The sequence below is a fragment of the Globicephala melas genome, chromosome 8, assembly GCF_963455315.2.
Source record: "Globicephala melas chromosome 8, mGloMel1.2, whole genome shotgun sequence".
Classification (NCBI taxonomy): domain Eukaryota; kingdom Metazoa; phylum Chordata; class Mammalia; order Artiodactyla; family Delphinidae; genus Globicephala; species Globicephala melas.
Genome location: NC_083321.1, coordinates 89,148,931 through 89,169,501, shown reverse-complemented (window position 1 = coordinate 89,169,501; position 20,571 = coordinate 89,148,931). Strand labels below are relative to the sequence as shown.

Below are 20,571 nucleotides of genomic sequence, written 5' to 3'. Positions count from 1 at the left end.
TGGCATAATTAAGGAAATACAATTTTTTTCCACTAACTCTGGCACATGGAGCATGAAGGGAAAATCACTGTGATGGGCTTGGAGATTAACACGATTAGGGGTCGTGTCAGCAACACTGAGAGGGCTGAGGTCTTAGTTTGATGGAGATTATATCTCTACCACCCCATGGCATGGCACATTGAAGGAGAAATTGAGTTCAACGTTGGAAAAAAAAATTCATTTCATATTCTTTCGAGAGTCTGACCCAAGACGCAAGCCTGCCAGCCGAGAAAGACTCTGAGTACATGGAACACGTGCTGCTTCATGTTTTGAGGTCTCTGCTTCATGCCAGGTCCTCAGAGACCTGAGGATATCCATATCAAACAGCCTTCCTCCTTCGTGACCTGCTGGCATCCTTTCCTCACTGCGTATTTCTTACCACGCTCAGCCTGGACTCATATATTTATTTAGGTGTAAGCTCCGTGAAACGGGGGTCATCCACTTCCACTGGATCCAGCTTGCCCCACACACTCCATCTTGTCTCATCTACATCATTGCCTCCTAACTGGTACCCTTACTTCCTCTCTTCCCCTGCTGTGGTCTATTCTCTACCCAGCAGCCAGAGTGACAATTTTAAAACTTAAAAGTCATGTCAGTCTTCTGCTAAAAATTTTCCTTTGGCTTTCCATCTTAGTTGAAGAAAAAGCCAAAATTCTAACCATAGTCTACAGACCCTGTGTGGTCTAGCTGTGGATACTACTGACTTATCTCCTACCTCTTCAGCCTCTGTCCTACACCATCCCTTGCTCTCTGCTCCGGCCACACTGCCCTCCTTGCTCTTTATCAAACACACCAGGCAAGTCCTTACCTCAGGACCTTTGCACTTGCTGTTCTCGCTGCCTGAGATATCTTCGTTCAGATACTTGCACAGTTCAGTAGCTCACTTCTTTCAGGTCACTGCCCCATGTCATCATTTCAGAGAAGACTACTCTGACCTCCCCCCTCACCTGGACTTATTGTTGTCCATAGGACTGACCACTCCCTGATTTAGCCGTGATAGGCTAAATAACGTTATGGTAACAGATCCCAAGGTGAAGTGGCTTATAACATAAAGGGTTATCCAGTGGTATGCTGAAGTCAGCTTGTACTGGATCAGAAGAGCCAATTGTTAAATTTTCAGGAAATTTAAGTCAGTGTTAAGCACGGTCAATATTAAAAGTTAAATTACATACACTTCCAATTAACAAACATTAAAAATGAGGGCAGTACCTACTCAAAACACATCAGATCTCCATTGTTTTACAACATTTTACTATTATTATTATTATTATTATATGAAGTTTATTATTATTACTCCATATTATGATGACCCCTGTGCTTGAGGTTATCTATGTCTTTTTTATTTGTATTGTGGAAATACTAATATATAGTACGTGCTATTGTGCACTTCTACCTAACTCCTCACGCAGTGATGACATGCAGAAATCAGCCATATTGGGAATATTTACACACCCCTGAAATCAGTAAGGCTACAAATCAGGGTTTGATTGTTTTTGTTCTCTCTGTGTGTGTTTGTCTAGACTTAAAAAAGTGATGGGGCAAATACTTATGACGCAGATTAAACTTCAAAGTGTGTCACGTCTGCAGCCATTACACCGTGAATAGCAGAAACTGAAGCAGTATTCAAACACTTACACCTGATTCGGCAAAGAGGTTGCTCACCACTGATAAATGAGTGAAGTTCTGACCCATAGGTCTTCATCGTGTCACTTTCGTCTTGCTTATTAACATAAGTGAATACATCAGGCAACATTCATGTTGGAAGTACGCTCATCCATCAGTTGCAGCCGTGGGTTGATTATGGATACAAGACTTCAGCAAAAATGAACCAAAGCATCTGTATTGATTGGGTACATGGCATTTCAGCATAGAGTAGTTTGTTTTACTATTTGTAAATTGCATTCCTTATATCAGCAAAGTTTCTAATAAACATACACACACACCACACACACACCCCGTACTTATATACCCACCCCTCCCCTCCTTCTTTGGAGAGCTGGTTGTTAAAACGTTCACTGGGTTGATCCCACATGCACACGCCACGCCCATCATGGGTCCTCTGTTCACACCCCTCACTCTGGGCCCAGGTGATGGCCCTTCTACCACGTGCACTGCTGCTGGCTGCTGTGGCAGGGGAGAGACCCACTGGCTTTCAAAGGCTCCACCTGGAAGGGACATGCACTCCCCTGCTCCTGTATCATTGTGGGAAGCAAGCCACGTGGCCACATCTACTGGAAGTGAAGAGAGAAGTGTAATCCTGTCAGGTGCTGGGAAGGAGCGGGGAGAACTGGAATGCGGGTGGACAGCCCAATGACTCCACAATGTACTAGGTTCCTGTCTAGAATCCTCAGCCCCACACGGAACACACATTCCACCGGAGAGTGTTTTGTTCACTGCTGTCTCCTGGAGCACCTTGAGACACTCAAGAAATGCTTAGTGGATCAGAGAGGAGACTAGCCTGAAGGAGGAAGGCTCCGGAAGCAAGCCCTCATGGATCAATGGAGAGGGTTACCCACATCCTGAGAAACAATGTGCTCTTACAGCCCCTCACCCCACATGCAGCTGGAAATCCGTGGCACAGGAAGTCACGTAGATGCAGGTCGTTCTGTGCCATTTACACAGGCCCTAGGGCCAGGGGAGGGACAAACTCTGGGAGTGGCTGCAGATGCCACCCCAGGAGAGGGCTCCACTGCCCCAGGCTGAAACCAGCGTGAGGGCCATAGACCCGCAAGATGGTGTCACTCAGATTCGCGCAGGTGCAGGGTCGGCCCTGAGAAGGAGTTACATTTTGCTCCCTGGGCTCCTTGCTTGCCTCACCCTCGTCCTGGCCTCTTCCCCAGGAACTCCTGATTCCATAGTCTAATAGATGATCCCAACTCTACTGGCTGCTGCTTCCCAACACAGCCAGACAGCAGCGTATGCAAGAGAATTCTGAGCTGAGGCAAAGTTTTCTTCACTCTCTGTCTAGCTCAGAGGTTTCAGTAAATCCCAGGGGTTGAATTAAGGCTCCACGAGCTGAATGGGATGACAAAGGAATAAGGAGAGGCATCACGTATTCTAGAATAGCCTCATGCATCTACCTCGGCGTTGGCACCTTGGAGCTCAGGTGTGCACTGTTATTCCAGGTGGGTTTGATGTTATCATACACCAGGGAGGCGACAGCTCTACTCCCATTCGTTGAGCACCTACTATGTGCCAAGTCTTTCCCATATGCTGCTTCGTTCATTACCCAGCACCCCAACTCTAACAGCTTGGTATTTCCTGTTTGTCAAAAGAGGAAACTGAGTCTGGAGGAGATTAGGTAACTCTTCCAAGGTCAACAGGGAAGTGGCAGAACCAGGATTTGAATGCAGTCTTTCTGAATCTGATGTCTGGCCCTTCTCGACGAGGACTCCTCTAACAACCTGAGAGAAAAGACTAAAAACTATCATTCAGGCAACATGAACTCAAGACCCTGGGTTTAAATGAGGTAAAAAAAAAAAAAAATACCAGAGGCATTTCCACATTTGATTCACATGCCAGACTTCCACGGATCTGAAATAAATCCCAGTTGGACCACAAGAGCTTTTTTTTTCTTTCAATTTTTATTGAACACAAGTATTCTGACAGAATGCAAAGTCAAAATTCTCAGTTAGTACTCAGTATTTACACCAGTGAGAATGGAAACAAAGGTGGTATCGATGTTTCACTTGGTAAAAAGTTTGTAACAAGAGAGAAGGCCCCCGAAGTCGGGAATGCTGGGTAGAGATGTTAATGGAGATCTGAGAACCACCATCCAGACAGACAGCCTACAGTGAAAACCTGGGACGGAAGGCTCCATAGAAAAGTGTGAAAATAGCGTTCCGCTTCAAAGCTGCACTATATATACTACGGCCCTTCAGGGTTCCGAGGCCCCGTGCACGGCACCTGAGTGCCCCTCCAGCAGAATCTGGCCACGCCGGTATTTATGTGAATACATATGTATGGTACATACACATATAGACACATAGCCGCTGGAAACCGGTAGAGTGATCTCTCCTTCAAAAAATTAAAAAAAGGAAAACTATAAGCTTTTATCCTTTAACGTAAAAGATAGAACGTCTTGAAAATTAAGTGACTCCCTCTTTGATTTTAAAGAAAGCATTGCTCTGTTTCTTTTTTTTTTTTTAAAGAAAAGAAAGCTCACGCCTGCAGAGACAAATCTCTGTATGATGGGAGAGAGGCAAAACGAAAGGTTGGCAGAGTTTTGGGTTCCAGCCAATGGCAGAGCCAGGGTTTAGGGAGGGGGCAGGAGAGTCAGCTGCCCTGGGCCAGGTTATCTGAGGGTTGACCATACCTCCTTCTCTTCCTAACCACCGGAACCCAAAATCAGTTTATTTGACCACAACCCCTTGGAGTGAGATGCACAGTCTTGACGAGGTATAGTGTGGGCTTGGCCTAGGTAGTCAAAGCCATTAACATCACAAGATGAGGAACTGATTCCACTGACAACCTGGGGAACCGGAAGAGCCTACCACTCCCCGCTGGGTCCTCCCCGTCTGTCTCAGACGCCCAGGAGCTCCCATCTGCTGTGTGCTCTGTGTGCTCTAACAACTGTCTTCACCTGACTTGTTCCTGAGGGCCTGTGCATTCGAACCATAGATTTGTGCAAGCCCTAATGTCAAAGGGCCAGAGCTGTGTAGACTGGGATCCTCCATTTCCATCCTCAGGAGCTGAGAAAATGCAAAATAACCCCACACTGAGCAAATGACAAGACCATTATTTTTCACAGTTTGATATGATTATCTAGCATAGCGCCACTGATTAGTCTGCAGAAGTGTCAGAACACTGGGGAGTGTGGCCCACAGAACAGACTCAGGGGAAGTCTTGCTACCCTAACCTCTTGCTGTTTTGTACCTTGCGAAAGGTCCCTGCAGGGTGCTGATTTCTGCTGACTTAGCATCTTCTTCATCATCACAATCGCTTTGACTTCATTTTCTTTGTTTAAAGGCTTCAATTCCTTTTAAGATTTATTTTTGTTTCCTGAATATTTTTTTTCTGAACTATCTGCTATACCTTCCACAACCAAACTATGTTGAAGTTTTATTTCAATACTATGACAAAAACACGTTTCACACTAAAATGTTCACGCATCCACAGTGCACAAGCTTTTGCAGTTCTAAAGTAGAATGAGGAAAAAAAGCAAAATTTCTATACAAAGGGCTGGCTTTTCCCTTCTCCCCCCTCCCATCCCCCTTAAAGTTTCTGTATTTTTCTTTCCCCCACTTGGTTTCCAATCCAGGAAAGTTGTGTTATGACTCCAGACAGTAGGTTGGGTTTTTTTTTTTTCTCTCTTTTGTTTCTACAAACGCTGCCCAAGTGAACAGAAGGCCGATGTTATTTTACTTCAACAGACTTCCAAAAAAAGACACTAATTCCCTGAAGCACACATGCTCTTCCGCTCAAATCTAGATTCTGGGCTCGAAAGGAAATTGTACGTATATATTTTATTTGGCTTTCTACAAAAAAGGGGATGTTTGGGGTAAAAATGTGTGTTCACCAAGACCAGCCCCAACTATACAATCTTCTCTGCTTCATTCAACAAAGCCTAAGAGTCCTTCAAAAGGAAGGACAGGGATGCCTGGGGAGCAGATCCTTTTCACAGATAACAGGCAGGTGGTAGCTAATCAGAAGTGGTCTAACCCCCTAGGAAACAAAAAAGAACTGAAAACCCGAAAGCAAAACCATTCCAGAACGAGATGAATTTTCACCTGAGTCGCACACAGGCAAAAATTTCAAATCAGAAAGGGGGGAAGAGCCACTGTAAACAATCAGATTTCGTGAAGCTGTCCTGTGACGATCCTACACCCCTGGGCAGTACTTGTAACTTAAAAAAAAGGCAGCTCTTTTACACAGACATTGAAACACAACTGAAGTCAAACATTTGTCAACTTGTAAACACTGGAAAGCAAAGTTGGCAGAAAGGTAAAAAAAAAAGAAGGAAAAAGTAAAGGAAAGGAAAAGAAATCCGAATACTGCAAATTGAGATCTACCCCCAGAAGCTGCAATTTGGCATTCTTCCTACAAAACAAGAGTCTATGTGGGAATTGAATTCAGCTAGAAAGGGTGACACACTTTGCATACTGGACAAATACAAAGTGAACAGAAATTATAACTTATTTATGAGGTTTTACAGAGTTCAAACTCGACTGAAAGTATAAAAATAAACTTGGACTTTGTTCATTCGGTTAGTCTTAGTGTCTGGAAGTATTTCTCTGAACCTGGTCTGTGCCAGTTGGGCAACACCAAGTGCGGTCTTCCTGAACCTAGAGATTTTATTTTTCTGAGCTTCCTAGATTCTTAATTTGGGGTCCTTTTGTTTGATTTTTAAATGGTTTCAGGGAACGGAGAGTCCTAGTTTGGCTGTGGGTTTCACCTTTTTGTCTCATTTTCTTACAAGTGAGTGCGCAGCAAAGGAACCCTTTCTATAAAGCTACAAAAAGGAGATCCCACGTTGATCTGCTTAGTTTTTTTTTTAAAGGCAAAAGACACTAGAGGAATGAGATGTGTGTGTGTGTGTGTGTGTGTGTGTGTGTGTGTGTGTGTATGAGATATTGGAGATGCTCTGGTGAAGCTGTTGTGTCACTTTTAATTTTGATCTTTGCTGGTGTCTCGTCACCCATCATGCTTTGCTCTCGTTCTCCTTTGTTTGTGTGGCATCGTTGGGGACCGTCTTGACTTCGGCTGGCGCTGGCTTCGTTTCTGTCTCCTGGCACTCCGGCTTTGCTTCTACAGGACCCTTCCTGCGGAGAATCAGGAAAACAGCACTGAGACCACGGTCTGCAGTAACGCACCGTCTGGCCAGTTCCTCAAAGGGGGCTCCAGTTAGAGCACTGGTCTCCAAACTCAGCTGCACGTCAGGATCACCTGGAGTCTCTAAAAATCACTGATGCCTGGGCCGTGTCCCCAGAAATCCTGATTTAAGTGCTATGAATGTGGTGACTTTTAAAAGCACCCAAGTGGTTCTAACTTGCAGCCAAAGTAGAGAGCCACTGAATCAGCGGAAGGAGCCCTTCCGGCCCTAATCTGAGGCCAGGGGCTCCAGCTTTACCTGGGCTGGTGCAAGTGCAGCAGGTGCAGGCTTTTCCTCATGCTGCATGGCTGCAGCAGCCCAGCTTGGTATAAATCATGTATGTTGGGCTCCCTGGTACTGATCCCAGGGGGCCCTCTGCAAACCACCTGCGCTTGCCTGTCCTCACCCCCACCCCTCTGTGCTCTGCCTTTCCTGGTGAGGCCTCTATGGCTTGCCAGGGCAGGGTAAGAAAATGCTCTTTGTTACTGAGGCAGCTTTCCATGGGAGTCTGGTGAGAGGCCAGAGTGGGCTGCCGGGCTGCAGGGGAGCTGGGCGGGCGGGGCTGTCCTTTTATTTTCTGACAGATTCGGGGCTCCTGGGGAGGGTCCCCTTGCTGCTCTTATCTGGGGGCTCCGCTTATCTGGGGGCAGCCACAGGAGCCTCTATAAAAACCTCTGTCTGACTCAGTCCCAAGAGTGAGAATCTGGCTTAAGGACACACCAGAGCAGACTCAGACCCCAGCCCCAGCTGGTGCCCCTGCATTTTGGCCTCACACTGAAGAAACCTGTAAGCTGAAGGACCTGGCCTCGAACTTGGAAGACCCAGCAGTCATTCAGTGCTTGGGAGCTCTGCGTCTTCCCAGTCCCTCAAGGGCAGGAGAAGCAAGGGTGGGTGGGTAGGTGTGTCGGTTGGAGTGTGACAGGGCCTTCTAGACCACACAGATCCTCTCCCCACACGAGCCTCAGGGTCTGCCTCTTTACTTCCCCGAATACCCGTGCCATTCTGGTGGGGACTCGGTCTTGCCCTGGATGACACACTGTCTGTGGGTCCCAGTGTCGCCGATCAGGGCACCTTGTCCTCCTTAGCTCACTTCCCAAGCTACGCTCATCAGTGGCCCGAATGCAAAGGCTCCTCCAGGGGCAACAGACGCCACTGCTAGGACGATAAGGATAAAACCTAATTAACGTGACCTAATTAGTCAGCAGGCGGCTGCCTGCCGGGCCTGCTGCCTGCCCCCACTCTCTGCCTCGGCCCAGCCCCTGGCTGACAGTCGCCTCCGAGAAGCTCTGGAGTAGGCTGAAGACACATCTAACAGGGAGGACACAGCACAAACGCACACCACCACCACGGGACACCACCCGACGACAATGGACAGAGAGAGGCCGTACTCGGTCTTGGCTGGTGCAGGAGGAACAGAGCCGTCGGCAGTGGAAGGAGCAAGCTCAGGGGCTTGTCCACTGGCCCCAGCGGCGGGAGCAGGAGAGCCCAGGGCTGCAAAAACATCCTTTGCAAGGTCAATATCTGGGGTCTTGAAGTTCCCTTCGTCCATTTTAAAGTCCTCGCCCTGGGCAGGGTTTGTGGTGCTGATGGAGGCCGCCTCGCTCTTCGGGCTGGCGAGGGCCCTGGCTGCCTCGGCCGGGCTCTTCGCGGTGCCGGGCTGGGTGGGCTCAGGGTCCGGACCTTTGGTGCCGGGAGCCTCCTGCTTGGCCTGGGGGACTTCTGGGGTGGGGGTCGTCGGTGCCACTGCTAGGGGACCGGCTGCCCCGGCCGGGGAGGGGACCGGCTTGCTGGCCGGAGGGGCCTTGGGGGCCTCGCCCGCACTGGCAGGGGCGCTGGGGCTGAGCACGCCCCCCTGGTTTGCCAGGACGCTAGAGGACAGGTTGCTGGCGGCGGGGGCTGAGGTCGGGGGGTCGCTCAGGTCAACGAGGGGGGCGACCTTGGGGGCTGAGGCTGGGGGCGGGGAGGTGGCGGCGACGCCGGGCCCCTTGGAAGGGGTGGCCTGGCCGGAGGGCACAGAGTTTGAATCAGGGGTGGCCGTGGCCACAGGGGCGATACTGGAGGTGAGGGTGGTGGTCTCACTGGTGGGGCTGTTCTGAGCAGTGGCAAAGGTTTCGGTGATAGTGTCAGAGTTAGCGGTGACGGTGGTGACAGAAGGCAGCATGTCCTCAACAGTGGCTGTGGTGTCAGCAGGCAGCCTGTGGGGAGGACAGGAAGTAGAAGAGATAGACGATGAAGCTGAGACGGACAGAGAAGCCGGGAAGGGCGGAGGCCAAGGCGGGGGCCGGGGGCTGGCATGCGGGGACGCACAGGCATGGACACAGGCCCACAGAGAGAGGAGGACGTCAGAGGAAGCACACGCCCAGGCGGGCAGAAGAGGACACAGGAGACAACAGAGAACTCGGCAGTCTAACAGGGCCTGTCACCTTCCTCCCTGCTGACTCCCCTCCCGAACACGGGCTCCCTTCCCTGCAGCCCTGGTGGCCCTTTCGGACCCCTGCCTGCATCTCGACTCAGGGAGAGGCCAGCTGGAGCTCAGCGTCCACCACCGCAGGTCCCTGGGGAACTGGGCCCACCTGCCCCTGAGACGAAGAGGGCTCCCCGTGGTCCCTCAGGGCTGTGGGTGGTCCAGCCAGAGATTTTGTGCTTCCATTAAACTCCATTTCCTTCAAACCCACAGGACCCACGATACCCCCGTGGTCATTACCATCACAGCTGGATGTGGCTCTGACTGGGGGTCCCCAAGGCTTCCGAGACCAGGAGAACCAGGGAGTTTTTACCAGGGCCCCAGCTTCCCTCGCCCTTTTAGGAAGAAGGCAGAAAACCCTAGAGTTCTTGGAAATCCTAAACAGAATCTGCTAAGCTCAGACTCTCTCAATGAAGTTTTGTCTCCTTAAGCCATTTCCAGAATGTGTGTGTGAGCTGGGCACAGCGTCTAGGGATCCCATGTATGCACGGAGCCTTTAAGGCACCCACAGCCACCCAGGTAGAATCAGGAATGCCTCCTCTCTAGGGAGAGAGCGGGGTCAGGCATTCCTGGCCCAGCACTCCAGAATTCTAGCCTGCCATGCTCGGCTGGGGAGCCGTGGGTGGGAAGCATGGAGCTGTGCACAGGGAGATGTGGTGGCTGTGAGGCTGTGCCAAGGAGGTGGCAGCCCGCCCCGCCCACGTACTCGGGCTCCGTCAGCGGCGTGGTCTCGTTGGGCTCTGTGTGTTTCCCTCCGTCGTGGTTTGGGGTCCGTTCCTCCTCAGTACGCACCTCCACGATGGGTTCCTTGGTCTCATCTTTCCTGTGGAGACAGCTCTGCTGGTTCCATCCCAGGGAGCTGGGGGATGCAGGGGGCTCCCAGGGAAGCCAGCTATGGCTCAGGCACCTGTGCCTCGCTCGAGGCTGGGGTGGGGGGGGGGTGGGATCCAGAACCAGAGTCAAGTGCGGCATCTCAGCCTCCGCTCTTGCTGGCCGTGTGACCTGCTCACTCATACCTCCGTTTCCTCACCTGGAGAATGGGGCAGATAACAGTCTCTACCTTGCCTAGACGTTACGAACATTAACTGAGATAATGGATATAAAGTGCTTAGCACAGTGCCTGGCACAGTCCAGTGCTCAAGTCATCTATATTTGTATACACGTAAGTATGTACGCATATGTGTATATGTATACGTAAGTACGAACACGGATAAGTGTATGATGTATATATAAGTATATGTGTACGTATATGTAAGTATGTATACGTGTAAGTATACGATGTATGTATATGCATGTGTATATGTATGTACATACATGTATAAGTATAGCTATACATATATGTAAGTATGTATACGTGTAAGTATATGATGTATGTATATGTATGTGTATACGTATAAGTATATGTAAGTACATACATGTATAAGTATAGCTATACGTATATGTGAGTAAAACATGTGTACATGTGTGTGTGCATGTACATACATGTATAAGTACATGACGTATGTGTGTGTATATACAGTGCCTGGCATGGGGTGGCGCTAACAACTGATTTCCTTGCTCTGTCCCTTCTCGCCTCGCTCCACCTCAGCCCCACCCAGTGACAGTCTGTGAAGGTTCCTGCTATTTGGCTCAGGATCTGTTTCTCCAGAGATGCTGGAGCACATCCTGCAGGAGGATGCTGGATCGTCCTCCAGGAGGACAGGTACTTTCATCTGCTTTGTTCACTGCTGTCCCCTAATGCCTGGGGATGGTGCCGTGCCTGTAGCGGCTGCACCGTAAATATTTGTTGAATGATGGATGCATGAACGGCAGCAAGGCAAGTGTGTCTCTCAAATGCTGACCCCTCCATGGTAGCTCCCCTCCAGGCTTAGCTCTGACAATTCCCCTCATTTTGACCTATGGAGGGATTTCAAACGTCTATGCGATTCTAGATGTGGGGTTGGGTCCAGCTGTCTGCTTTTTAAACGGGTACCCCTGAAGACCATGCTTTGAGAGACAGTTCGCTAATGCTCTGCTCCCCTCGGGGTTTCCAATGGGGAAGCTAAGGTGGCTCCCTCGCTGGGCCCCAGGCCGGGGCAGAGTGTAGCGCTCCGCAGCAGCGGGCGGGTCTGCACTCACGAGAAGGCGGCTTTGCCCTCCTCCATGTCCTTGCCCTTGGCTCCAGGCCCGGCTTTTCCGCACAGGTTGACGGCGATGCACATGAGCAGGCCACACTTGTTCAGGAAGTAGCAGGTGACATCCACGGCCACCAGCAGCAGGACAAAGGTGACGACGAGGATGCCCACGATGGCGCCTGTGCTCAGGCCTGAGGTGGGGCTGCCGTTGGCTTGTGGGGGAGGGAGAGAGGGATGGTGCTGGTTAGTACACTGAGATGCAGACCTGGACCTGCTGAGCAACAGCCCTGGGGGTGGGGTAGAGCCCACAGGACAGCTGTGGCATCTGTGTTCAGAGTGACACTTTCCCTGGGGCCTCTCTACCCCCAGGTGTTGAGACAACAGCGTCTCTTTCTTCAAGAGGGAGGGATGGCAGCCTCCTCTCATAGACCAGGGGACAAGGGCACAAGGCACCCACACGTCAGGAGGAGACTGGGCAATGTGTCTCCATCCCTGCTCTCAACCCACACTCAGTTGGTCTCCCCGTGAGCCCTGGGAGCTGCCAGGGACAGGGTCCCAGATGGGGCGACAGAGGGTTCCCAGGGCTTCCTTTGGGCTTGTGGGGACGTCAGACACATCAAGACGCCCCGTGCACCTGCGCGCTTCCTTCCCCCTCTTTAGGAGCCGCTCCAGAGGATCCCGACTTTGGACCATCTCCTTCTTCATTGCACCAGGGAGACGAATGAAGCCACTTACTCTGGAGATATGGGGGCCTCGCTCGGCCCAGAGGGCGAGGCGGAAGGGCTGGGAATACTCACCATCTGGGAGCCAGGCAGGCTTGGATCAGATTTCAAGAAACCCAGCCGACTCACCCAGAGATGACCCACGCACGACAGGCTCACTCACACAGGACGCGTGCCTACCACAGACGGACACACATTCTCACCTTTGAGCAGCGCCTGGCATCCCCGCTCCAGCTGGACTCACTGGAATGACTCAACCTCTGTGTCTTACTCCCTGGTGTCCATCTAGAATCCCCTGGGGGCCCTGGGCTATTGATGGTATCACAGAAGGACCCCAGGCTCGGTTCCATAGGGCCCCCTCGTGATTGGTGCTAGGTGCCTGCGGTGGACCCCTGCCCGCTTGGTGATTCCCACCAGCATCTGGGAGGCAGAAGGCTGTGCTGGGGGAAGCAAGGACCCATGCAGAGCTCTGTGGAAGCCAGTGTGGAAAACATGACCCCAGGCTGAAAAGTGGGTACCCTGCTTCATTTTTCTTCTGGGGGGACAGGGTTCCAGAGGGGCAGCCCCATCGTACCACCAGACCTTGTCTGAAGCTTCCTGTGTCCTCTGGACCCACTTGGGTCACCCAGGCGTATTGACTGGAGGCAGGAACTGTGGCCAACACAACCTGGGTCTCACAGGGCCTTTGCTGAATCTGGGCCAGGCCCAGGGGCCTCTGGCCACATCACGTGCCAAATAATGGAAAGAACAGGTAACCCAAGGTGACAGAGATGGGCCACACACTCTGTCTCCATGTGGTTTGTGCTCCTGGGAGGCCCTCTGTGTGTCCCAGGGGCCCTGCTCAGGCATGGCGGGGCTCCTTCAACTGCTGTCCTATTCTGATGGCCCTTATTTCTAACTTCAATTCAGTGTATAAGCACTGGCCAGCACATAAGAGACGACCACTCACAACCTAATTCCTGGCACCCAGGGCTCAGCTGGGCCTGCGCTGGAGGAACCTCCTAGGATCTTGAATATTTTTGCCTCCTTGGGACCTTGCTCTTGCTTCCCAGCCCCTCCTCAGGCTCCCCCACTGGTCCCTTTCAACCCACACTGAAGACACAGCCTGTTCCCCAGGAAGGCCCGAGTCTGGCAACGGGCTCCATGCTCAGAGGACCCAGCTCTGACCACTCTGTCTCCGGGCTTTGGCAGCAGGAAACTGGCCATGGGTCCCTGCGGTCAGCTAGAGCCGGTCTTCTCCCCAGTAGCACACCGTCCACTCTGCTCCCCCGTGGCGCTCACACATCCACACACAAAAGCAAAGAAAGCCACGCAGGCCTTCTTGGTCAGAATACCAAAGCTGCTTCCCTGAACAGGGAAGAAATACGGCCTTGGGCTTCCTCCCCATCCCACGACTCAGGGCTGGAGGCCACCTGACACCTATACCCAATAGTGTCTACTTCCTGCAGAAGGAGCCTAAGGTATTTTCGTGGGGAAAGAATGTCTGTATTTTTGGACTCAAAGGCACTAACACCATGTTCTGAGGTTTATACATAAATACGGTTTTAGGGAACTAGTCAGGTCTCTAAGGAAGAAAAACAAACCACTGCAAAGCTGCTCGGTGTGGGAGAAGCAGCCGTTATCCACCTGTGCTCTGGGCTCAGCAGATCCATCAGAGGGCTGCACTGCTCTGAAGGCCAAGGCCAACACCTCCAAGGGCCAGGAGGGCAACGAGACTGATATAAAACAGAAGGTAGGGCAATGGTCTTCTCTCACATTTGATATAAAATTCAAATTCTTTCCCTTGGTCTAAAAGGTGTTACACGTGCTGTGGACTCTCCCACTCCTCTGACCATCACAACTCAGGGCACTGAGCCCTGCCTCCAATCCCTGTGCTCTAGCCGGGAGCAGCTCCATTCTATCTGCTCACCACGCCCAGCCCGTTCCTGTCATAGTGCCTGGAACCCTCCAGCCCCGGCACCCTGTGGTGGCTCTTTGCTTTCTTGCAGGTTCAGCTCAAATGTCACCTTCTTGCAGAGGTTCCCCCCTCCCCTGCCCTGATCTCTTATCTACTCAGGCACCTCTACCCAGTACCTACCACATTACCCTGTTTTATGCTCCTCTTACCACTATCTGTCATTTTCTGTTCATTGACATGCTTTTATCTGGCTGCCCCGCCCTCTAGAATATCCTGGCAGGTACCCTGTCTCTTGTCTCCCCAGCATCTAGGACAACCCAACTTATAAGAAATGTTCAAAGAATATTTGTTGAACAAAGGAACAGTGTTTAGCCTTGGAGATGAGAACACTGTCTCCAAATATTTAAAGGTGTGACATGAGAAGGAAGCAGTCTTATTCAGTGTCCCTAGTGGATGGCAACTATGGGGGTAGGAGGCAAACTTGAGCTCACATGAGACAGAACTAACACACAAGAGCTATTTAAGTGTGGCGTGAGCTGCCTTGGAAGAGCTCCCTGTTGCCAGCGGCATTCAAGAAGAGGCTGGAAAATCCCTTGGCCGGGATACCATAATGCTCTGGCTGAGGTTCCTGCACTGGGCAGAGCCTAGGATAGAGGATGTCTTCAGGTCCTCTTCAACTCTAAGGGCCTGTCATTGCATGTTAGGTGTCCTACAGTCCCCAGCACAGGGTACAGATTCCCTAATGTCCATGTCCTCCACAGTGTGAACTGAGCAGGACTTTTTCCTGCAGGACAATTGGTAGGTCCCATCTTTATTCATTGATTCTTATGATTGTATCTTTAGTTGAAAAGTAAATACCTTTCAGCATAATGTTTCTCCACCTGCAGCAGAATTCCTGGGGTGCTTTGTTAAGAATTCAGATTCTGGGGTTCCCCCATTCTACCCAGTCAGAATCTCTGGGGCTGAGGCTCAGGATTTGACGGAGCTCCCCAGCGATTCTTATGCACCCCAGACTTTGAGGACCACTGTTTCTAAGTTTTCTGCCTGCATTACAATGAATAACAGCTGTTCCTATGACTCCCCACCCAAGGATGAGCTGTGCAGTCTTACCTGGTGGCCCTGACCTAACTGATGTACTTGATGGATGGAGAGAAAAAAGACTTATCCCCAAGGGACCACCCAGTTCACCATTAAGAGTCTAGACTTCCAGAGGAAGTGAGGTACCCCTCAAGCTGGAGAAAGGATGTGTGGAGATTTACAAAAAACTGTAAATAAAGGAAACACAGAACGCAAATGAAAGCGTACCCAAGTCAAGCCAACATTCATTACCTCTTGGTGGCTGCGACAGAATTGTTTAGTCCAGGAAACTAGAAGGACAAAGGTTATCTCCTGCATCCTGCTTAACATTTGACAAAAGGAAAAGAAAACAACTTTGGGGTCTATCTTTGCATGACCTTCCCCTGACATCTCCTGGCTACCCCATCTGCACACCTGCATACATAGAGTGCTTCTTGGGAGCAGTTCCTCCACAACCTCTGGGCTTAGAGCTGCGCTGAACGGTAGGGCTATGGAGCTGGGGCTGCACATCCTCTGTGGTTCCTGGTCTGGGAGGTGTCGGCACTGAACACCTGGCTTGCCCAAGACTGAGACCTACAAGTGCCTATGCTCATAAATGCCTCAAAATGGGAAGACATCTCCCACCTTGCAGTTGAGGGGGCCCAAGTCACTGTGTCACGGGACATCAGTGCAGAAGTGCCCCCTCCCGCCTCCGCCTCTCAGACCAATTAAGCTGAGGTTCTGGTTCACTCGTCTGCTTGTTCCTTCCTGGAATCTGCTGAATAGACGGCTGGTCTTGGGGCTTTCAGGAGGCATCCAACTAAGTGTGATTATAGAGAGAATAGGGCTTGCCAATGAGACCTTTCTCTTAGATTCTCTCTGTCACCACGTCACTCTGTGAAGCCTCGGATATGAAGTCGTTAAGGGAGCCGTGCAATCGCGAGAACTTGCAACAGAGTTGTGGTTCCGGTGGCCCAGAGTGTGCCCCTGATCCCAAGGTGACCACCTTCTGGCTCCGCAAAGGCACTTTCCCCTCGCCCTGTCTGCTGGGGGAAGTCCAAGGAGGCGGTGACCCACAGCAGCTCTTAGGAGAGCTGAGAAAACTGCATCACTCCTCATGAGGAAGGGAAAGTGATTCCTTTGACTAGAACTCCACTCAGCAAGCTATGAGTTTGGGGTCCAATTTAAAGGGCTCTCTGGGGCAATCAAAGTAATCCAGGTACCTGTGAGGTGGAGGCAAAGGGATTTTGGCACTTTGTAGGATACACAACTATCAAATAAAATCCAAACACGCTGGTGAGTTCACATGAACTGTTATTTCCTTTAATAATGCAAAGGTGTAAACTTCATCAAGGCCTCGCTGATTATCTACACAACAATGTTAGCATTCTTATTAGTAGAAAAACGTGATCCAAACCTGCCGTATAAATATTGCAAAACACGAGCAGAGAAGCCCTGTGGCGTGTCGAGATCAGGCAGCACTGAGACAGGGCGCGGGGGCAGGGCGGCTGAGCGGGGCAGCGAGCGTTCCCTCCTTCAGGGCCTGTCTCAGGGGCTCCCGGCGGGGCTGAGGGCTGCAGCCACCATGAGGGTGGCTCAGTGTCCGGTGGGGGCGGGCGTGCCTGAATGCTGTCTCCCGAAAGGGCGTCCCTTACAAACCACGGGCCTATCCGAATGGGGCCAATGCAATGACCCCAACGTTGCTTCAGCTGAGGCCTGCCTGGCCCAGAATGAGCTGAGGGGACAGGGTCATGGATGTCAGGCCTCCCCACACTTTGGGCCAGATCTTCAGAAACACAGACATAGGCCCTTGCCTATGGGACTGGGACCAGGGTGGGGCAGACCTCTGAGATGGGCCCTCCTGGGTGAATATGCAACTTCTGCCGAAGATGATACCAAGAGCCTGCCGGGAGTCAGGGGACAGTGATGGGTGACCTGCGTGAGGACCATGTCTCCCTCCTTTGCCTTCCTAATGGCCCTGGGATTCTACGCCGGGCCCGGAGGCACCATGGGCCTCTCCTTGATACTCTGCCTTGTGCCTAAGAACCGTGTCTGCTCCCGCTGCCATGGTGGGACGGGAGATCGGGGAGCCTGGGGGAGAGGTTCACGGCGGGGCTGGAGGCCAACGGGGCCAGGGCGAGAGGCGCTGCCTGGCTGAGCCGTTGGGTGGCCTGTGGCCGCCGGTGTGTGTACCTGACCCTCTAAACTACCAGCGCTGGGGACACGGGCCTGTGCCCACTGCCACGGGCAGCTCTGCCCCGCAGACCACAGGATCATTTGGATTCCCAAAGAGAAAGGCTAGTCGTTGAACATTAAAAAATGACAACAGAACCGAAAAGTAAAGAAACCAAAATGAACAAAAATCAGACTTCTGTGGAGATGCTCAGAGATGAGATATGTGGAATGATATGTGACCACAACGGAGGGGGGAGTTTTTATTCAGGAGAAGGTACCCCTGAGCTCAGATACGGACGCCACTGAGCAGGATTCACTCGAGTCTCTACGGGGAACTTTTAACAAACACACCTCACCTCCTCTCCTGGGCATGGCGGGGGCTACCCCCAACAGCAGAGGGGCAGCTGGCTTCCACCAGAATTTTCAAAATGTCATTGAAACCACTGACCGACAGGGGGTCGGGGCACTCGGGCAGTATGACAGGCTGGCTGGGTTCCAATTTATGGGCACTCTGGGCTGGCCCTGCCTCGCGCTCTACTGAGCATGTGTGGGCAGGGGGCGCGACTTGCGCCAGGCTCACAGTGGATGCTTCCAACCTGGGGCACTGATGCTTATGCGATAATGTGGGTCACAGTTGGGTCACACCCGCCAAGACACGAGGTCTGTGGCTGACTTGTAGCCATGCAGCAGGTATCACCCTGACTGGGAGACACGCACCTTCCAGAGCCCATAGGTGCCGGGCACGTCCTAGGTTGGCCCTGTTCACAGAGCCAGCATCAGGTGCTGGTTATACTACCAGGACCAAAGCGCCTCCCAGGATCAGCCCCAGAAAATACTCAACAAATCCGAGTTCTTCCGCTGCATGGGCAACAGGGCGACTTACTTTGCCCATCATGCCAGCAAAATGCTCCTGTGAATCGCAGCGGGCTTACCAGGGGCACTTAAATGCAAGCGAAGCCAACTACTTATTGAAGGGCAGCAGAGGAGCACAGGGTTACAATGGGGACACGGGGTGATTTTAACAATCTGATGCAAGCTTTAGAGAGTACTTAGAAATCCTTCTCTGCTACAACATTTTCAGGTAAGAACCAGAAATGCAACCAGTAGCAGATGTGCAGAAGCTTTTCTGTAAACCTAATGTAATGGTTTTTTGTTGTTGTTCTTTTAATATATATATATATAGAGAGAGAGAGGGTGTAAAGAGAAGAGCTCCCAAACATTTTTATACTGCTATGAAAAGGGGGGCAAACTCCTTATGAAGTGGCACAAAAGTATCTGTGAAGGGTAATAAGTGTGGAGGTCCAGCTTTTTCCAATTGCCAAACCTTCCTCTTGCTCAGACAGCTTGGTGCTGTGGCCATGGCAGTCCTGACAGATCCTTCCAAAGGGGGCACTGATCATTCTCATAGGAACCGGGCTCTTAGGCAAATTTAGTTTTTTGGCATTCAAGTTCCTAACAGAGCAAGAGAAGAGTCACTGCAGAGAAAAGCAATGAGACAAAGGTAGAGGACGTGGTGGAGCCTCCCAAGGTCGCTGCAGGTGCCAAGCAATGGGTCCCCAGAGAGAATGTGGTTGTTTAAAAACAAATGTGGCAGTGGGGATGTCCCAGTGACGTCCAAGGTGATATGTGTGACGACAGACACAGGAAAGGGAGGGGGAAGGAGGAAAGAGAAGGAAGAGACAGAAACAGAGAAAAAAAATAGATAAAAAGAAAAAAAAATAGGTCAAATATAGAAAATGCAAGAATCAAAGGTTAATTCAACTTTGTAAATTAAACTGACAAAGGTTAGAGAAGAGTTCAGTGCCATATTATCACCATAAGGCCAGTTCCTAAGCTCAGCAAGGCCAGAAGCAGCACAGCGGGGTGAATTCAGGGGTTAGGGGTCAGCGAGCAAATGAAATTAAAGTGAGAGAACAGAAGCCTCCACAGGCAAATACAAGAGTCTGATTAGGAAAGTGTTACCTTTGATCAGGGGAGGTCTCTAAGGTGCAGTCAGGAGTCTCCCCACAGCCTTCTATAGCCTCTAGAGCTTTTTACACGTTGGGGTAGAGAGGCATCTGATCACTGCAGTATGTGCAGCAAACTGTATGCAAGGATGGGGGCCACCTTTTCGGCAATAAATCGGACTCTTCTTCCTGTTGTACCATCCCCCCACCCACAGTGCTCTTAAAGAGAATCTAGTTCTGCACCTCTCACCTCCACCACCCACGGACCAGAGAATTCCACCGTGAACGTACATCTCGTAATTCAGAGGTTTTATTCGCAGGTCCCAGAGACGTCCAACCAAGCAACCTCCTTCTAAAACCTATGCAGTAGAGCCCGAAGCCCTCTTGGGGAGGTGAGTAGCCCCTCCAGCCCTCCCCTGTAACTGGGAGCCTGGGAGATTAGCCAGAAGGACTCTGACAACCCTAGTGGGCAGGACTCGGGGGACTGGTCTTCCCAGAATTTCTGTATCTGACACCCAGTGGCCCCAACTTCTCCAAGCTCAGAAGCTGATGCCGCCGGCAGTACCCAGCCTGGGAACGCAGCATGTCGGAATCACCACCTACGAGGTCTTACCCGGGGAAGCAGATGCCCATAGAAATCTGTCTCACTGCAAAGGAATCCCTCAAGGCTTCTCACTCCCCCATCTCCTAAGTGCCCCATAAAAGCCGAGCAGATCTGAACACTCCCATCAGACTGTCAATTCCAGGGAAAAACTGACCCAAGAATGCAGAGAAAGAAGGGGCAGAGAATAGAAAGGGACACCTCTATTTGGACAGCCTACGAAGCAGTGAGGAGAACATCGTTTACAGTCACAACCAGATACCTTGGCTTCATCACTGACCACATGACCAGTGCCTGCAGAGAGACACCCACCCTAGCCTATGCTAAGGGGCCTCCCTGTCAGTGCAGAGGGGAGGACCATGGACACCTCTCATCTATGGCCGCCAACTCCCTGGGGGCCCACACACATCCATCAGATACACACACTTATGTGCAACCAACCATCGGGAAGCACACACTGATCTTACTTTGCTGCTGCTCGACCAACGCACTTCCACACACACAGCCCTGTGTCACAGTAGCCCATGTCCTTTCTGGCCTCTCTCCCTCTGGAAACAGCAATCGTGATCACTGAGCTGAGAGCTGGGGGCAAGCACTCTAGACAGGACAGGCATAATGGAGGCCAGACGAAGGCCACCGGGAGGTGGGAGCATCTTCCTACCATACTTGGACACTGCAGAGCGTTTACGGGGACCCCTCCACTAGGCTGCAGCTGCATATTCTATGCCCACCTCTCCTGCCTGTGG

General features: G+C 51.4%; 1 protein-coding gene and 1 long non-coding RNA gene across 19 annotated transcripts in view; one reads left to right on the top strand and one right to left on the bottom strand.

The window, feature by feature from the left end:
- Positions 1–4,169: 4,169 nt before the first annotated feature.
- The window catches only part of NCAM1 (neural cell adhesion molecule 1), a 318,154-nt gene continuing 301,752 nt past the window's right edge, over positions 4,170–20,571 (bottom strand). For 7 of the 18 annotated variants that reach the window (XM_060304054.1, XM_060304049.1, XM_060304050.1 and 4 more), the window contains 4 exons: positions 11,433–11,640; positions 10,021–10,137; positions 8,239–9,045; positions 4,170–6,800 (listed from right to left, as the gene is read on the bottom strand). In XM_060304054.1, coding sequence (XP_060160037.1) covers positions 6,680–6,800; positions 8,239–9,045; positions 10,021–10,137; positions 11,433–11,640 — 1,253 coding nt within the window. In that variant the 3' untranslated portion in view covers positions 4,170–6,679. Of the gene's footprint in view, positions 6,801–8,238; positions 9,046–10,020; positions 10,138–11,432; positions 11,641–16,404; positions 18,811–20,571 lie in introns of those variants that run through there. The other 11 variants (XM_060304055.1, XM_060304056.1, XM_060304057.1 and 8 more) reach the window with 2 other exon arrangements.
- On the top strand, positions 8,057–16,401 carry LOC132597715 (uncharacterized). Its single transcript, XR_009564962.1, has 4 exons — positions 8,057–8,363; positions 10,903–11,016; positions 11,498–11,624; positions 12,089–16,401. It is a non-coding gene; the product is annotated as an uncharacterized lncRNA (long non-coding RNA).